Source organism: Zootoca vivipara, chromosome 3, assembly GCF_965207765.1.
Source record: "Zootoca vivipara chromosome 3, rZooViv2.hap1.1, whole genome shotgun sequence".
NCBI lineage: Eukaryota > Metazoa > Chordata > Lepidosauria > Squamata > Lacertidae > Zootoca > Zootoca vivipara.
This window is the reverse complement of record NC_142586.1, coordinates 54,919,390-54,935,643: the sequence shown is the minus strand read 5'-3', so window position 1 is coordinate 54,935,643 and position 16,254 is coordinate 54,919,390. Positions and strand designations below refer to the sequence as shown.

Here is a 16,254-nt window from a genome sequence, read left to right as displayed (position 1 = left end):
ACTGTACTCAAAAGTGAAACTAAATGGTTTACAGATCAGTTTCAAATGTTGTTTGCAGTTCCCCCCAAAGAATCCTGAGAACTGTAGGGTGCTGGAAATTGTAGCTCTGGAAATTGTAGCTTTGTAGGGAGTAAACCACAGTTCCAGGAAATGTGCTTTAAAGCTATGGTGTGTATACAGCTTCTGGTACTGTCCATATCAGAATTTACTGTGTGTTTGCAGCTGTTTGCATTCTCATTTAATTTGCGTGGACTATTCAATGTTACCTTCAAAGAGCACCAATCTTGATGCTTCTGCCCTGTAAATACCTGATACTGGGATAGTTTAATAACTTGGGAAAAATTAGGCTGCAAATTCTTCACTCAAGGTCTCAAACAGTTTGTTTTGGTGTTTTTAGGTGGGTGGATCAATCATTACTTCCTGCTATTTTCGTGCTTTCGTTTCTTTTCTGGCTATGCTCTTAACCAGGGGTAGGCAACCTAAGGCCTGGGGGCCAGATGCGGCCCAATCACCTTCTCAATCTTGCCTGCGGAGAGTCTGGGAATCAGGGTGTTTTTACATGAGTACAATGTGTCCTTTTATTTAAAATGCATCTCTGGGTTATTTGTGAGGCATAGGAGTTCGTTCATTTTTCCCCCTTCAAAATATAGTCTGGCCCATCACATGGTCTGAGGGACGATTGACCGGCCCACAGCTGAAAAAGGTTGCTGACCCCTGCTCTTAACTATTTCTGGCACACTCCTGAATGGAAGAGCATAACCCTCAGATTTGCACAAAACCAGAAAACTGCACACAAGTAAACCACATTTTAAAATTCTGCATCACGTATTGCAGAGCAATCTGAAAAGTTTGTATTGAGAATTTACAATTGCTTTCATTTATTTTCCAGCCATGTTCTTAACTATTTCAGGTGTGCTCCTGAAATGGAGGAGCTTAGCCTTATATATCTTTTGATTCCTTGGATTTGCACAAAACTGGAAAACTGCAAAAATTCTGTGCTGAGAATGAAAAACTAGATGTCAGGAAGGAGAGTTCTAACCTAGTCTTCCTCCTGATAGACCCAAAACAATTTGAATAAATGACGATTATACGTATGGCTTTCTTTGATCCATTGTTCATTTTTGGGGGGAAGCAGTGTTGTGAATATCCCTCCCACCTTCTTTTCCTTAACCCAATGGAGACAAGTCCTTTTTGAACATGTAACAAAGGTCTATTTTTATTTTAAAAAATTAAATGTCTGAAGTAGATATAAGTAGGGTCTTTTTAAAAAAAAAATTCTCAGGAGTTCTATGGATCTTTTAAAGTGACTTTCTTATGCTCTCAGAAAAGCTTTCCTCATTCTCCTTGGTGCTCATTCTTTTATAGCTTTTCTGTTCCCTCTGTGTAGCTTTTCCCCACCCTCCTTTGCCCTTTTCTATTCTTAAATGTTTAACCGTGAGCTTTGGTGCTAGAGTTTTCTTTTAGATATTTTCTTATAGACAAATTCATGGAGCCTGTCAATGGCTACCTTCACTGTCAGAGGCATTGTGCCTCTGGATACCAATTGCTGGGAGTCACAGGTAGGTAGAGTGAAATTGTGCTCATATCTGGCTTCAAGTTCCCTGCAAATCTCTGGTCAGCCACTGTGAGAACAGGATGCTGGAACAGATGGGCCACTACCCTGGTCCAGAAGGCTGTTCTCATGTATTGGTGGAGGTCATAAGAGCCACAGTTCTCAAATTAATATGGAAACATAGAGGGTGGCTGTGGAGTTGTAAATAAAGGTGCAGAAGGGAGAAAAGGGAGAACCTATGATGTGGAGAAAATATATAGGAAAACTTGTTCTTGTATCATTCCTGAAAGGTGTGTCACGTAGCATAGCTGCCAAGTTTTCCCTTTTCTCGTGAGGAAGCCTATTCAGCATAAGGGAAAATCCCTTAAAAAAAGGGATAACTTGGCAGCTATGGTCACGTAGTAATACATTCAGGGTGAATAACTGCTGTCGAAGAAGCACCAGGTGACATTAAACCATGTGGCTATTGATCCATAATGTGAAGGACATCCTGACATCATGCTATTAGACATTTTCCATTCCATGCTGCAGGCTTCACTGTCTTGGTCCACATATAATACTAAGTAAATTCCTGCATTGCTGCAATGCAGGATGACCCTTGGGGTACCTTCCAACTCTATGATTCTATGAAACATATGGACTCCTAGAGAGGAGGCCATGAGCTCTTTGCTACTCCCCACTCCTCAGTCATTCTGCTGCTGTGCTCTGATAAGCCAAGCCAAGCTATATTTTGGCTTAGCATATTACCTAAACCCGGCTCATGGTTTTGCTTCCTCCAGACTAGGGGTGGGTAAATCTCCATTTTGGTTTCTCTCATTTTTTCATTTTTTCAGGCTTAAGTTCAGTTCTCCATATTACCATATCTGTCTGCAATTTTCTTTTTTCCTTTTCTTTTAAGTTCCCATAAAAATGCATTGGCATTTTAGTGTGAATTCATCATAATATGCACATTTTGTATTTATTACATTTTGGCAAAGCAATTTTCCTAATATAATGCATTTTCCCATGTTAATTTTACTAATACGTGCATTTTTTTACACCTTAACTGCCTGGTGAACTATGCTCCGAAATTCAGAGAAGTGATAATTTTGAAGGATGATTGTGTATCAGTACATGTTGTTTCAGAAAGTGCAAATTACCGGTAAATGTGAATTGAATTGAACTTCTCTCCCATCTTTACTCCAGACAAACCATGAGTTGTAACCAGTGTTAAACCATGGTAGAGCCCTACCATTAGACAGAGTGAGGTAGCTGCCTCAGATGGCAGATGCTGGAGGGCTGCGAGTGACAATGAAGTGTTGGAGGACAGAGCTGCGAGTGCCACATGGCCTTGTATTCCCTGAGCTTGACTGTTCAGGTCCTGCTTGCTGGAATCCCCAAGTCATCTGGTTGGCCACTGTGAGAACAGGATACTGGACTAGATGGGCCATTGGCATCATCCAGCAGGCTTTTCTTATGTTCTTACTGCTGCTCTCAGATGTGGTGGAAAACACTGTCCCATTCCATGTGTTGAAGTAAGATCCAGCTGTCTGTCTGATTGGCTTTTAAATGTGGAATGTGGTGGTGGGGATGCCTCAGGCAACAAAAGGTCTCTGTCTTGCATTCATCCTGACGTAGAACAGCTCCCATAAATTATGTCTTTCTGAGTCAGGAAATCAGGCAGAGGAACCAAGACATTAACAGAACAGCAATATTCAATTTGCCTACAACACAGTCTAGGCCATGGTGACTGAAAGAGGTCAACAGGAAAGAGGCAGACACACATCCAGAGTTTCAGGAGGGGAAGGAAGTGGGTTTTTGAAAGATACTGGTTTGCTTCACAGAGCCCAAAGGTTTATAAATATGCAGTTCTGGTTTTAGATCAAGGTTTATATTCAGCTTTTCACCACAGTTGAGTAGCAAGGCCTAGGCCTTAAATTTAAGTTTCAGCTATTTGTCAGATACAATAATATTGTTTCACAGCCCTGTGTCCTAACATACGCTTCACTAGCTTTCCTATTTCCAATAATATCCATGTGTTTCACTGTGCATTCAACATAGAAATCACGGAGAATATTTTCTAAGCAACTTCTACAATGTGCTGTTTAGAAGCAACTCACTTTCATGTGATAGCGATTTGCTTTCTGAACTGTGAAAAATGGATTCCCACATTTTCTTTGAAATACTATATATACGCATGAGATGGCTGTATCAGACACGGCACACATTCTGTAAATAAAACAGCTGCTGTTAAGAGGGACTAATCAATTTTTAGCTGATATCCAGAGCAGCAATGCTACTTCTTTACATCAGCCCAAGTGCAAGATTTGCAATAACCATGCCAATCTTGTAAGCCTCAGCAATGTTGCTTAGAGTGGGCTCACTAACTCAAAGCTCAAACTAAATCAGAGCTGAGAGAAGGGCTCCTCCAATTTCCCACCTGGCACAGAGTCCCCCCTCTCTGGCTTTTCTAATGGCTCATTACCTTTCCTTTGTCTTTGGTAAATGGCTGGTCTCCCAGGTGATTTCCTGAATACTGGAAGCTGGTTTGGCCTGTATTTTAACACTTTGCAAAATCCACTGCCTAGCAACCAATTTTAACATTCCAAGCACTGATTTAGTTCTAACACCTATCAGACCCAGTGGCTCTTGCCCCCCCCCAAACCTATGAGACCCTGGGTGACCCTGGCTGCTGGTGCCCGCTTAAGGACTGTCCCCAGTATTGGGACTGGTCCCCACCCCACAAGACCATCTTGAGCAGTTTATCTCACCCAATTCAGCAGAAGCCTGCTTCTCTTCTGGCTGCTCCTCTGGTGCCTTTCCCTCCAGCGCTGGCTGCTCCTCCACACGCACACATGCTCTCAGCTTTTCCTGCATGTTCTCACACACCTCCAGTTCTTCCTGCTGCAACCCTTTTTCTGGCACTCCCACAGGCACTGATTCAGCAGGCACCAAACTTCAATTCCTCCTGCTCTCCCTCTCCCACAGCAGAGTGGCAAAATCAATCAGAAGCTTCTTGGTTCTAGGCAGCCCATCCTTCTCTGATGTGCCATCTTGCCCCTTGCATTCAGCTACTGACTGCATCCCTTTGCAGTCTAAGCCCCTGAGCTGTCAGTCCACACTCTAAATCACTTTGGCCACCCAGTGCCAGATTATCAATCAGGCAGAGTAGGCACCAGCCTTTAGGGGCCCCATGACAACAGATCAAAATGATATTGATTTGATCTTGAAAGAAAATTACAATCAAGCTTTCTTAGTTCAATGTTATCTCACTGGAACACATGCACGAGGCCCCCACCCCACCCCGAGATTTCAACTGCCTAGAGTTTAATCTGCCACAGGGTTTAATCTGGCAATGTGCCCACCCCTTCCATATGGGTGCATAGGAGCCAACTCCTAGGGGACGAGATATCTTCTGCCCCCTAAAATACTTGAGGCTCCCCCAAAGTTGATGGGCATTGTCATTCAAATGGGGGGTGCTGTGTCATGTGATCAATTATGCAGGGTGGGGTACCTGCCTCCCCCAATATTTTATTCAAGTTGGCACCCCTGTATTGTGCCTCAAGGCTGGGCTCCTGAATCATTCTTAACCCCTTGTAGCATCTCATCAGGCATGGCTTCTCACCTCTCATGGAATCACATTTTTCTCTCCAAATTTAAGGAGGCCTCTCATGTACTTTGCTTGCAATTGCTTCATTTCATTGAACCACTGGTTCTGCTATTCCATCTGTCACTGGTTCTGCTGGAGCACCAACCTGAACTGCTCCAGGAATTCCTTCAGTGCACACGAAAGCTCATACCAAAATATAAACTTAGTTGGTCTTTAAGGTGCTACTGAAGGAATTTTTTTATTTTGCTTCGACTCAGAACAACACGGCTACCTACCTGTAACTGCTCCAGGAATGTTGCTGTTTCTCCCTCCATTTTGACTCTGGCACACCTGGCTCTTGGGCCATTCCTCCAGGAAACACACATATTACACCTGAAACCAGTGTTTCAAAATGATAGCATTATCTCTCATTCATATATATATATATATATATATATATATATATATATATATATATATATATAAGAAATCATTAAAGGGGTTATACAGTTAATACACTGAGAGCCTCCTAAAACTACTAATGCAGGCATCCCCAAACTGCGGCCCTCCAGATGTTTTGGCCTACAACTCCCATGATCCCTAGCTAACAGGACCAGTGGTTGGGGAAGATGGGAATTGTAGTCCAAAACATCTGGAGGGCCGAAGTTTGGGGATGCCTGTACTAATGCATATGTAGAAGAAATTTATATTTTTACATAGTAGACCTTTGCACAACAATATCAGTTAACCTGAATTTTATCTCTTTTCAGTTCAAAAAGAGACTGTTTACTTCCTTTCGGATTTAGATGTTGAAGTCAAAGATGTCACTGACTGTTACAATATTCACAGTTTTCTTCAGCCATTGTCAATGGAAGATATCTTGGAAAGGACGTGCAATGAATTTCCTATCGTTGTTGCGGTAATTGAAGGCTCTGCCAGGAATAAGCAATCGTATAATTTTTTGTGTCCTGGTAGAGAAATAGTGATTTACAAAAAGTGCCAGGCAACACGAATCTTAGCGTCTGAGATCAAAGGTGATTCCTATAAAAGGCACTTTTTAATTCCTACCAGCTATAAAGGGAAGTTCAAAAGAAGACCACGGGAGTTTCCAACTGCCTATGACCTAGAAATAGCAAGGAGTGTGAAGGAGAAGCTTCATGTTGTTGCTACCAAAGCCTTTGAGTCCCCTTATGAAGGGCTGTCTTCTGTTTCCATTGGAAACCAATTTTTAATTCCACAGTGCCAACTAAGTGAAGTTGTTGATCCAGGGAAGAAGGAAGTAGAAAATGGTTTGGCCTGTGAACAAATTCTATCACCAAACGAAACCCACAAGAGTATACTTCTTCCAATGTGCATGGAAGGGGGCTTTGTTGAACTTGTCCATGATAAGAAGCAGTATGAACTTCTGGAGCTTTGCAAATATTTCCGTCTTCCATTTAAAGTCAAAGTCTCCTTAAGGGATCTTTCCATCCAAGAGGATATATTGGCTGGCATACCATGTCTGCAGCTTGAAGAAAAAATAACAGATTCGTACTTGTTAATCAGCACTTTCAACAACCCCACAGAAATCTGGGAAGCTCCTGTGCATCGTTTAAATATGTCCTTCCAGTTGCTGAGCAAACATGCAGAAGATATTGTGTGTTTCCCAACAAAGTCTATTGTGGAAGAGATTACAGAAGAACAGTATTACATGATGAGAAAATATGAAAATCAAGCCACAAACCCACCTCCCAGACCTCCTAAAACCCATAAAGTCGAAGAGTCCAAGGCATATTTTCTCACTGTACCGACCCAAAGTGCTTGCAGTACACCAGGACCTAGAAAGGTAAGAAGAATGTTATGTCTTTTATACATCCATAGCTAGATATTTGGCATAAAACAGTAACCCAGTTCTACTACTACTAATAATAATAATAATAATGGGCGACTTACAGTATTACGTGGAACATCCAACCCTTTGCTGTCTAATCAAATGGAAAATGATTTTTGAAGGCCTTAAACAGAGACCTTTTCCAGTTCTGCTACCCAAAATTCTTTTGCCTCGAAATATAAATCAAAAGACTGAAATTGTGCTCTGCTACTGAGCTGTAGCACTTCTCAAAAGGCCTTGTCAGCTTTTGCCAACCTGGTACCCTCCAGATGTTTTGGACTAGCTCTCATCAACCCTAGCTAGTGTGACTGTTCTATCTGTGACCATCAATCCCAAACATCTGGATGATACCAGGTTGGTGAAGAATGGCTTATGCCCTTGACTACCTGTAAGTGTAAAAAAAAGAAAAAAGAAAAAAGTGGTGATAAAGGAATTAAGTCTATGTAATTATATTTAGTGAGAAAACATTTTACACACTGAATATGATATGGTAAGAGTGTATTTGTATCACATGGCTAAAGATTTAAAAGGATATACTCTTAAATCTGGTAAAACTGGGGTTTCAGATTTGCATGGATAAAAAAATTAAAATATTATTGGGAGTATTTAAATGGGCAACTCAGCCCTGGATTATAAATATTAAATGAGGAGGAAGGCTAGGTCATAACTCTTGCTTCTGATGTGCTAGATTCCCAAAGTCAGCATTAAATATAACACCTAATACATCATTGGCAACCAGTGGTTCAATGGTGAATTCTGAAGCACAGGAGAGCATTGAGACAGTCCCATAGCCCAAGGAGAATCTGTATCCATGCATCCAAGGAGAGTCCAAGAATGCAGGCGACTGTGTTAGTCAGTTATGCAATTCTGTGACAGTGTTGCCATTTAAACTGCTAATATATTTTTAAAGGAAATAAGGATTTAGTTTTTACTATGTACAACACACAACCAACTGCAACCAACTCAGTAGCACTGAATACAATTTCTGATGTAATGTTACGAAGAAGCGTTTTGTCTCTTTATTTCCCTCCTCCTCTGAGCTTCATCCAGAAACTGTAGCTCTGTGAGACTTTCGATATCATTGGCCACAGTATCCTTCTGGAGCAGCTGTCCAAGTTATGCATGTGTGGCACTTCTTTGCCGTGGTTCTGGTCCTTCTTGCATGGTCATTTTCAGAGGGTGATGCTTGGGGAGTTCTCTTCAGTCTTGTGGAGCCTTCAATATGGGTTCCCTCAGGGTTTAATATTATCTCTCATGCCGTTTAACATCTGCAGAAACTGCTAAGTGGTGTCATCCAGAGTTTTGGACTACGTTGCCAGCAATTTGCTGATAGCATATTGTACATATTTACTTCTATTGCAGGACATGGGTGGCACTGTGGTCTAAACCACAGAGCCTAGGGCTTGCTGATCTGAAGGTCTGCAGTTCGAATCCCCATGACAGAGTGAGCTCCCATTACTCGGTCCCTGCTCCTGCCAACCTAGCAGTTCGAAAGCACGTCAAAGTGCAAGTAGATAAATAGGTACCGCTCCGTTCCCGCGTGCTGCTCTGGTTCGCCAGAAGCGGCTTAGTCATGCTGGCCACATGACCTGGAAGCTGTATGCTGGCTCCCTCAGCCAGTAAAGCGAGATGAGCACCACAACCCGAGAGTCGTTCGCGATTGGACCTAATGGTAAGGGTCCCTTTACCTTTACCTTTACTTCTTTTGCAAACGTGGCAGTGGTTGTGCTGGAACCTTGTCTTGCCTCAGTGATGGACTGGATGAGAGCCAATAAAATGAAGCTTGATCCTGATACGACTAAGGAACTGTATAGTGAGTGGTTTCCTGGACCAGATGGATGAGAAGTTGCCTGCTCTTGATGGGGTTATACTAACTCTGAATGAGCAGGTATGCAGCACAGGGGTACTTCTGGATCCTTTGCTGTCAATTGAGGCTCAGGTGGTCTTGGTGGTATGCAGTGCCTTCCATTAGCTTCTGCTGGTGACCCAGATGTGCCCCTATCTGTACAGGAATAGCCTAACCTCTGTTGTCTATGCTCTGGTAGACTCCAGGTTATATTACATGTATGAACCAGCCTGGATCCTGCAATCATCAACTAAGGCCCTGCTTCATGTGCCTCCTCCATGAGAGATCTGGTGGGTGACAACATGAGAACGGGCCTTTTATGTGGTTGCTCACCTCAAGGAGGCTCACCTGGCACCTTCAATAAATATCTTTAGGTGCCAGGCAAGAACATTCCTCTTATCACAGGCCTTTGGCAAATTAGCAAATTTATGGCCTTTTAAATTGAGATGAGGGTTATTGTTTGTTACTATGGTATGTATTTTTGTATTGCAATCTGCCCTGTGATCTTTGGATGAAGGGTGGTATAGAAATCTAATAAATAAAATAAAATAAAATAAAGTTAATGAAGGGTGCTGTGTTCACATGTAGTACCAAGCTATAGGTCAGGCATAGGCAAACTGGGCCCTCCAGATGTTTTGGGACTACAACTCCCATGATCCCTAGCAAACAGGACCAGTGGTCAGGGATGATGGGAATTGTAGTCCGAAAACATCTGGAGGTCTGAGTTTGCCTATGCCTGCTATAGGTAAAACAAACCATGGCTCACAAGTCAACAACAAACCATAGCTTCAGCATGTAGTTTGTTGGAAGAAGGCAAGCAATAGTTAATGCTATAATGTTCACAATGTTATATGTGAACCAGGTCTAAGGCTTTTTAATTTTTTAAAATAATAATAGGCACAGGATGGGGAGAATCTTCATGGGGAACTCTAAGCTTAATACAGTAGTAGCACAGGGAGAGGTTTTCATGGGAATGGAGATGGAGAGGGAAGGTTTAAACTTTCTTTCTCCATGTGCTGTAGACCATATAAAAATTGGGGAGGGTGTCCACAAACAAGCTGTTAGATTTCTAAGAAGCCTGACATACTTCTTAATGATACATTTAGTGTCACATCCAGTTTGAGTTTCTGACATCACCACCACCACCACCACCACCATTAAAAATGGAAAGTCCCAATATAACTGTTAGGAGCGTCCTACTCTCATGTGGGACCCTGGTAGAGACACATGCTGGACTGGCATGTTCTCTCCCTCCTGGCCGGTTGTTCGGGAGCTTCAAAAGCTTTCTTTTGCCCGAACATTACAGTGGCTAATGCCCGAACACCACAGTGGCTAATTGTGCATTAGCACAATTAGGGATCCACAGAGTATTCACAGTTTGCATGACAGACCACAGTAGCTCAGCATTTTGGCTAATCTACGTTTATTTACATATAATATACTCAGAACATTCTGACTTGGCTCCTTCCTCTTTCTCATCAGACAGCAGAGAGAGAGAGAGAGAAAAAAACAAAGGACTATAGTCCCACTTCACGGAACACAGTAACACAAACATCCTGTCTCCGTCACTTCCCACACTGTGGAATGAAAACATACACCGTCATGTGATAGACAACAATCCCATGACTGCAGACATGGGGAATGAACTGTATCACAATAACTGTATCACACAATTATTTTGAATAGGTAGATTCAGGCCCAAAATTCACAAAAGAAAGAATAAAATATAGCTTTGTGCCATTGTAAATGGTGGGTAAGTAGCTTAACAGGGTTAATTTGCAGAAATGTGAATGGAGTACCTCCATTTTACTTGTGTACAATGAAAAACAATAATCAAAACATTAATCTTTTATATTCATTGAAGCTTGTCTCGACCCCATGGTATGATTTGCATGTGGTCTTTCAACAAAGATAAATCAGAACCGTAGCAGGAGTGCAATGTTTTCCTTGAGTGTAAATGAAGCAATTAAAGTTTGCTTTGACACAACAAAAGGGTTCACTGACAGTGACATAATTCTGAAATTCAACATGTTTACCAGCAGTGAAGCTGAGTGCTCCATAAATCCCCTCCTTACATATCTATTTGCTTAATATCTGTATATTCTGGGGGGAGGGGGGCTGCTTTCAAAAACCTTCCATCAATCTCATTAATATTTAAGTTTGTTTATATCCTCTCTCTAAAGCAAGAAATACAGTACTGTACATACTTCAGTGTTCATAGGCAACCTTCTACATTACAGTACAATTAAAAAACGGGAACACACTGTTTCATCTCATTTTCAATGCCTATGAAGAAAATCTCCAAAACAGTCATTTATCCAATTCTTTTCTGTGCCATGAGTCAGTAGCTACCCAGTGTCAATATAAACTCTTAATCCAGATGCTAGGAGCATACTCAACCCATGTCAGGAGAAACCAAAACTTGGACTAGAAGTATCCTAGCCCATGCTTGAATGCTATTTGTGATGAGACACTTGAGGTCATAGAGGAACAAAATTATATTTCTGGGGTTCAGTGTGAACTTCCTAAAATAAATCTGCAAATCAATAGCCCATAGGTTCTTCTGACATTTCCTGGTTATAAATAGGTCTGGGTTGTCTGTTCAATAGTCAGATTCTAGCCTTCCCTGTGTCATTTCCTAAACTTGCTGCAATCCTATGCTTGATTCCTTCTTTCCTTGGTTGCCTTCTGCCTGCCTGCATTCAGGGTAGGCATCTAAAGAGACCTGTGTGGCTGCATAGGGAACTTAAGATGAACTGAGATTTAAGAACGGCATGTATGAGAAAGGGGAAATCACAAAGGAAGAGAAGCCAAGAGTAGCCAACAGGTGCAGGGAGAAGCTCAGGTGGGTCACAGCTCAGAATGAGTTCAGGCTTGCAAGAGAGCTTAAAAATAATAATAAAGGTTTCTTCAGCTATGTTTGAAGCAAGAGGAAAACAACTAAGTAGTAGGTCCTCTGCACGGAGAAGAAAGAGAAATGCTTTTGGGTGACAGAGAGAAGGTGGAACTGTTCAACTCCTACTTTGCCTCTGCTTCACCCAAAAGGAAAACAGTCCCCATCCTGGTGATAACTGAATAAATGATGCAAAGAGGGAGCTGCAGTCCCAAACAGGAATAGAGGTGGTAAAGGAACACCTAGCTACTTTAAAGAATTCAAATCTCCAGGACCTGATGAGCTGCACCCAAGGATACTAGAGGAGCTTGCGGATGTAATCTCAGAGCCTCTGTCTATAATCTTTGAGAATTCTTGGAGAACAAGTGAAGTCCCAGCAGACTGGAGGTGGCAAATGTGGTCCCCATCTTCCAAAAGGGGAAAAAAGGTGGTCCAGGTAATTATCTTGCTATGAACCTGTCATCTTGACATCAATAACAGGAAAGGTCCTAGAACATGGAGATATAGGTGGCAGTAGGGTTGATGAGATGCAAACACACCAGCAGAACCAATCTGGTGCTTCCGCTGGTGTGCTTGCACCACAGTGACCTTGCCATCTCCTCCCCCCCCTCCCTCTCTACCTCTCATTAAGCAACAGTGATGCAACCGACTAGGGGTCAGGTGAGTGAAGGCCTCTACCATGGCCACCACCTACTGGTTTTTACTACTAATTTATTTGGAAAGTGTTTTCCCGGTTTCAATGAACATGAACCTAAAAGATAAAACCATTCCTTATCACCATGTAGTTATATGATCTTTTCAAATCTATCCACTGCCCCTGCCTGCAAACGCTTGTATCCTTTCATCGTCACCCTTTCCACCTTATAAGAAAAACTACAGTAGCAAACCAATAGCTGAAAGGCAGTCTTCTCTTAACAGATGTGATGGCTTCCAGAGTACCATTCCATCATCCCCCTGAATTGTGAGAGTTCCAAAGAATTCAGCAGAGCCATATTATCTTTCTTTCTCTCCCCCTCCCTCTCTTTTAATCTTAAAAGAGATTGGGTTGTCAATGGGTTTATACAGAGGTGTCACAACTCTGTGCAGCGAAGGGCGCATTATTCCTACTTTAAAGCACACGTCTAACATCTATTAGCCAAAGCGAGAGTTTAACTTGCACACAGAAGAAAGAAAAGATTCCCCTATGAGTTATTTTGAGAAGCTAAGTGGGAATTAAGTGGCGCCTCTGCCTTATGGCAACAGTCTTCACAGAGCTGAATCTAACTTTAAATGAGTCTATAGAAACTGCTAAAATCACAGCTGGTATGTGAAATAAGGCTGAACAAAATGTGAGTGCCAGTCTGAGACAAAGCGATGCCACTAAGATGCTAATAAAAAGCTCCCATTGAAATAATTACTCCATGATTTTTACATACAAACGACGTGACGAAGTGTAACTCCACTAGCTGGAGCACATGGAGTTTTGTTTGTTCATACCAAGTGTCCCTGTTGAAGCTAACAGGGGATATGACTAAAGCTGTTATTGTCTGATAGTGGTAGTAAAAACAGTAACAGTATTGTGCAGTTATCTACAAAATAGGGCACTGAAAGTGGATTGGAGGAACAAGGATTCAGAACACCGAATGTTGTGGGGCTTTATTTCAATTTGTCCACACTATATTTCATATTAAGGGATGCGGGTGGCGTTGTGGGTTAAACCACAGAGCCTAGGGTTTGCCGATCAGAAGGTCAGCACTTTGAATCCCGCGATGGGGTGAGCTCCCGTTGCTCGGTCCCTGCTCCTGCCAACCTAGCAGTTTGAAAGCACGTCAAAGTGCAAATAAATAAATAGGTATTGCTACAGTGGGAAGGTAAATGGTGTTTCCGTGTGCTGCTCTGCTTAGCCAGAAGCAGCTTGGTCATGCTGGCCACATGACCTGGAAGCTGTATGCCGGGTCCCTCGGCCAATAATGCGAGATGAGCGCCACAACCCCAGAGTCGGTCACAACTGGACCTAATGGTCAGGGGTCCCTTTACCTTTTTATATTTCATATAAAAGAATCTGGTTAAGGAAAATAGCCACACATGTCCTGGATTTCAACGTTTCTAGCTTTAAACATACACTGTAAGTGTGAGATAATGGAGACCAAATAGTTGAATTGATTGCTGTGCTATTGTTATGGGTTTTGGTATCAAATTTCTGTGAACACAACTTATTGTGGGTATGCCTTAACTTGCAAGACCTGCCCAGAGTTGTGGGCTTGACAAAGGCATATTAATAGCTCAAGATATTCAGGTGTTAGCTTATTGTTGCTTTATATATAGGGCCACTCTGGATTATTCTGAAAAGGAGGAGGGACTAAGGGGTGCATGACCCTCTTTTCAGCTATGATCACCTAATATCTGGGACATTTGAATGGTATGGCTAAAAATCTTCATCATTTAATCCAATAAAATTCTTTCCCATTAAGACAGTTTTTTTTTAAAAAAAGTTGATGGTTCTTATTATTTTGTTATGAATCATGCAGCATTTACAGTTTTAATTAGAGTCACACAAACTATTGATCAGTTCTGGGCCAGAAGGCCAGAGTTGGATGGCCTTTCAATATTTACATTCACAATATTTACATTCACAGACACATATCATAGATACTCCATTTAAAACCAGCCTCTCTGTGTCTGAGCAGTCTATGAAGCAACTGTCAGCATCCAGAGGGTTGAAAGGCCAGCCGGCTAGCCCCCAGCTGGATTGTGACCTTCCAGCTGTCCCTCTGCAAAGAATACCACTTGCACACTAATTGTCAATAACTTAACACCTTGATATTTTCTTTTGTCATGAATTTCTGGGTTCCATTCTTAATAGGTTTGAATACAGTCTCTCTTCTCCCCTGCTCATTTTTCTAGAGATGATGAAGTGGGACATTTTACAGTCAGAGCAGATGGCTTAAAATAGAAGATGTTTCTGAATTCACCTCAGCGCCTGAAGAGCAGGGATGGGCAGATCAATTGATATCTGAGCCATGTAATGTGAATATATTCATTCATAAGGCCCTTCCATCCTTCTTCCACATTAATCTCTGATCCCCCCCCACAAAAATACAAATTTTATTTGTTTAAGTTCTACTTTTATACTGCCTATCCAATAGCATGTCAAATTCAAAAACATCATGCAATGTTTACCAACAAAATAATAAAATGATTGTTCCTAACAATATAAAACTTTTAAAACAGTATTTTGAAACAAATGCAGTGGAACCTCAGTTTTTGAAGTTAATCCATTCCGGAAGACTATTCAAGTTCTGAAATGTTCAAAAACTGAAAGCTCAATAGCCGACAGCTAGGCCTCAGGATCTTGCACTCAGCGGAAATCATGTGGCATGTTCGACTTCCTAGGCATGTTCGAAAACCGAAACATTTACTTCCGGGTTTAAGGCGTTCAAAAACCGAAATGTTCGTCAATGGAGATGTTCGAAAACCAAGGTACCACTGCAAAGTAGTAGCAAATAAACAACAACACAAAGCCCATGTGGGCAACTTTAACACTCATTCAAATAAAGGCTATTAAAAGCTCCAGGGGGAAGAGGAAAGTCTTCACCTGGCAAATAAGAGAGAATATTGTAGGGGCCAGGCAAGCCTCTCTGGGGAAGCTATACATACAACATTAAATACAGTATAGAAAACAACAAGAGGAAAACCAGAATACCCACAACAGCAGCATTTAACCAGAATGATGTTTTTAAGGGGTAGTTATCTCAAGCCCATCATTTATGCAAACAACAGTCTTGAATGAGCAAAGATGTCAGGTGAGAGGAAGCTACAGGTACCCAGGTGCTATCCCAGTGCCCATCATTTGCCCTTCACAGTGTATGCACAACACACCTCAGCTGCCGTCCAGAGCTCAGACAGCTCAACTCTGCTATACTGCTACAAAGAGAATTGCAGAACCTAACAGAACCAAGCGGCAGTTATTCTTTCTTTATAAAAATGTAGATGCCACCCTTCAATTCCACAGTAGTTTACAATGAAGACAATTCAGTGAACCATAAAATAAATAAGGCAACCTTTTTTAAGGCCCACATTTGGAGTGAGATGAAATGAAAGGTGCTGTTTGATAAACCTGACCTATCCATATCTTTATTCTTTGTCTTTAGTACTCCTTTATTTTAAAGCTATAATAGGGCTGTGATATCTTGAAGAGCAAAAAAGAGGGCAGCCCAAGCCGCTGCCAGCCCGAGCTGGGGAAAGAGGTGCACAGGTTGCGGGGCTACCGCTGTGCCCACAAACCTCTATCCCCGGTTCAGAATGGCAATGACCACGGTGTGCAGAGCAGCCTGAGCCCGAGCTGCTGCCAGCCCGAGCAGAGGTAGGACTCCAGCTACCTGTTCGCTGCTGCGACATCTTTCCTCCACTGCAGCACCTCCACTTCTGGGGCACAGCACCCTCCTGAACATGTACATGCCCCCCCAAACACCCAACCCCCCCCCAAAAAAACAACAACCCAAACCTGGACATTTCCTTTAAAATATAAAAATCCGGCTGGATGGGC

General features: G+C 42.1%; 1 protein-coding gene across 2 annotated transcripts in view; it reads left to right on the top strand.

Annotated features, from left to right (window-relative positions):
* THEMIS (thymocyte selection associated) overlaps window positions 1-16,254 on the top strand; it is a 62,930-nt gene that overhangs the window by 17,945 nt on the left and 28,731 nt on the right. For both annotated transcript variants that reach the window (XM_035109051.3, XM_088666118.1), the window contains exon 4: window positions 5,891-6,945. In XM_035109051.3, the coding sequence (XP_034964942.2) occupies window positions 5,891-6,945 (1,055 nt within the window). The remainder of the gene's footprint in view (window positions 1-5,890; window positions 6,946-16,254) is intronic.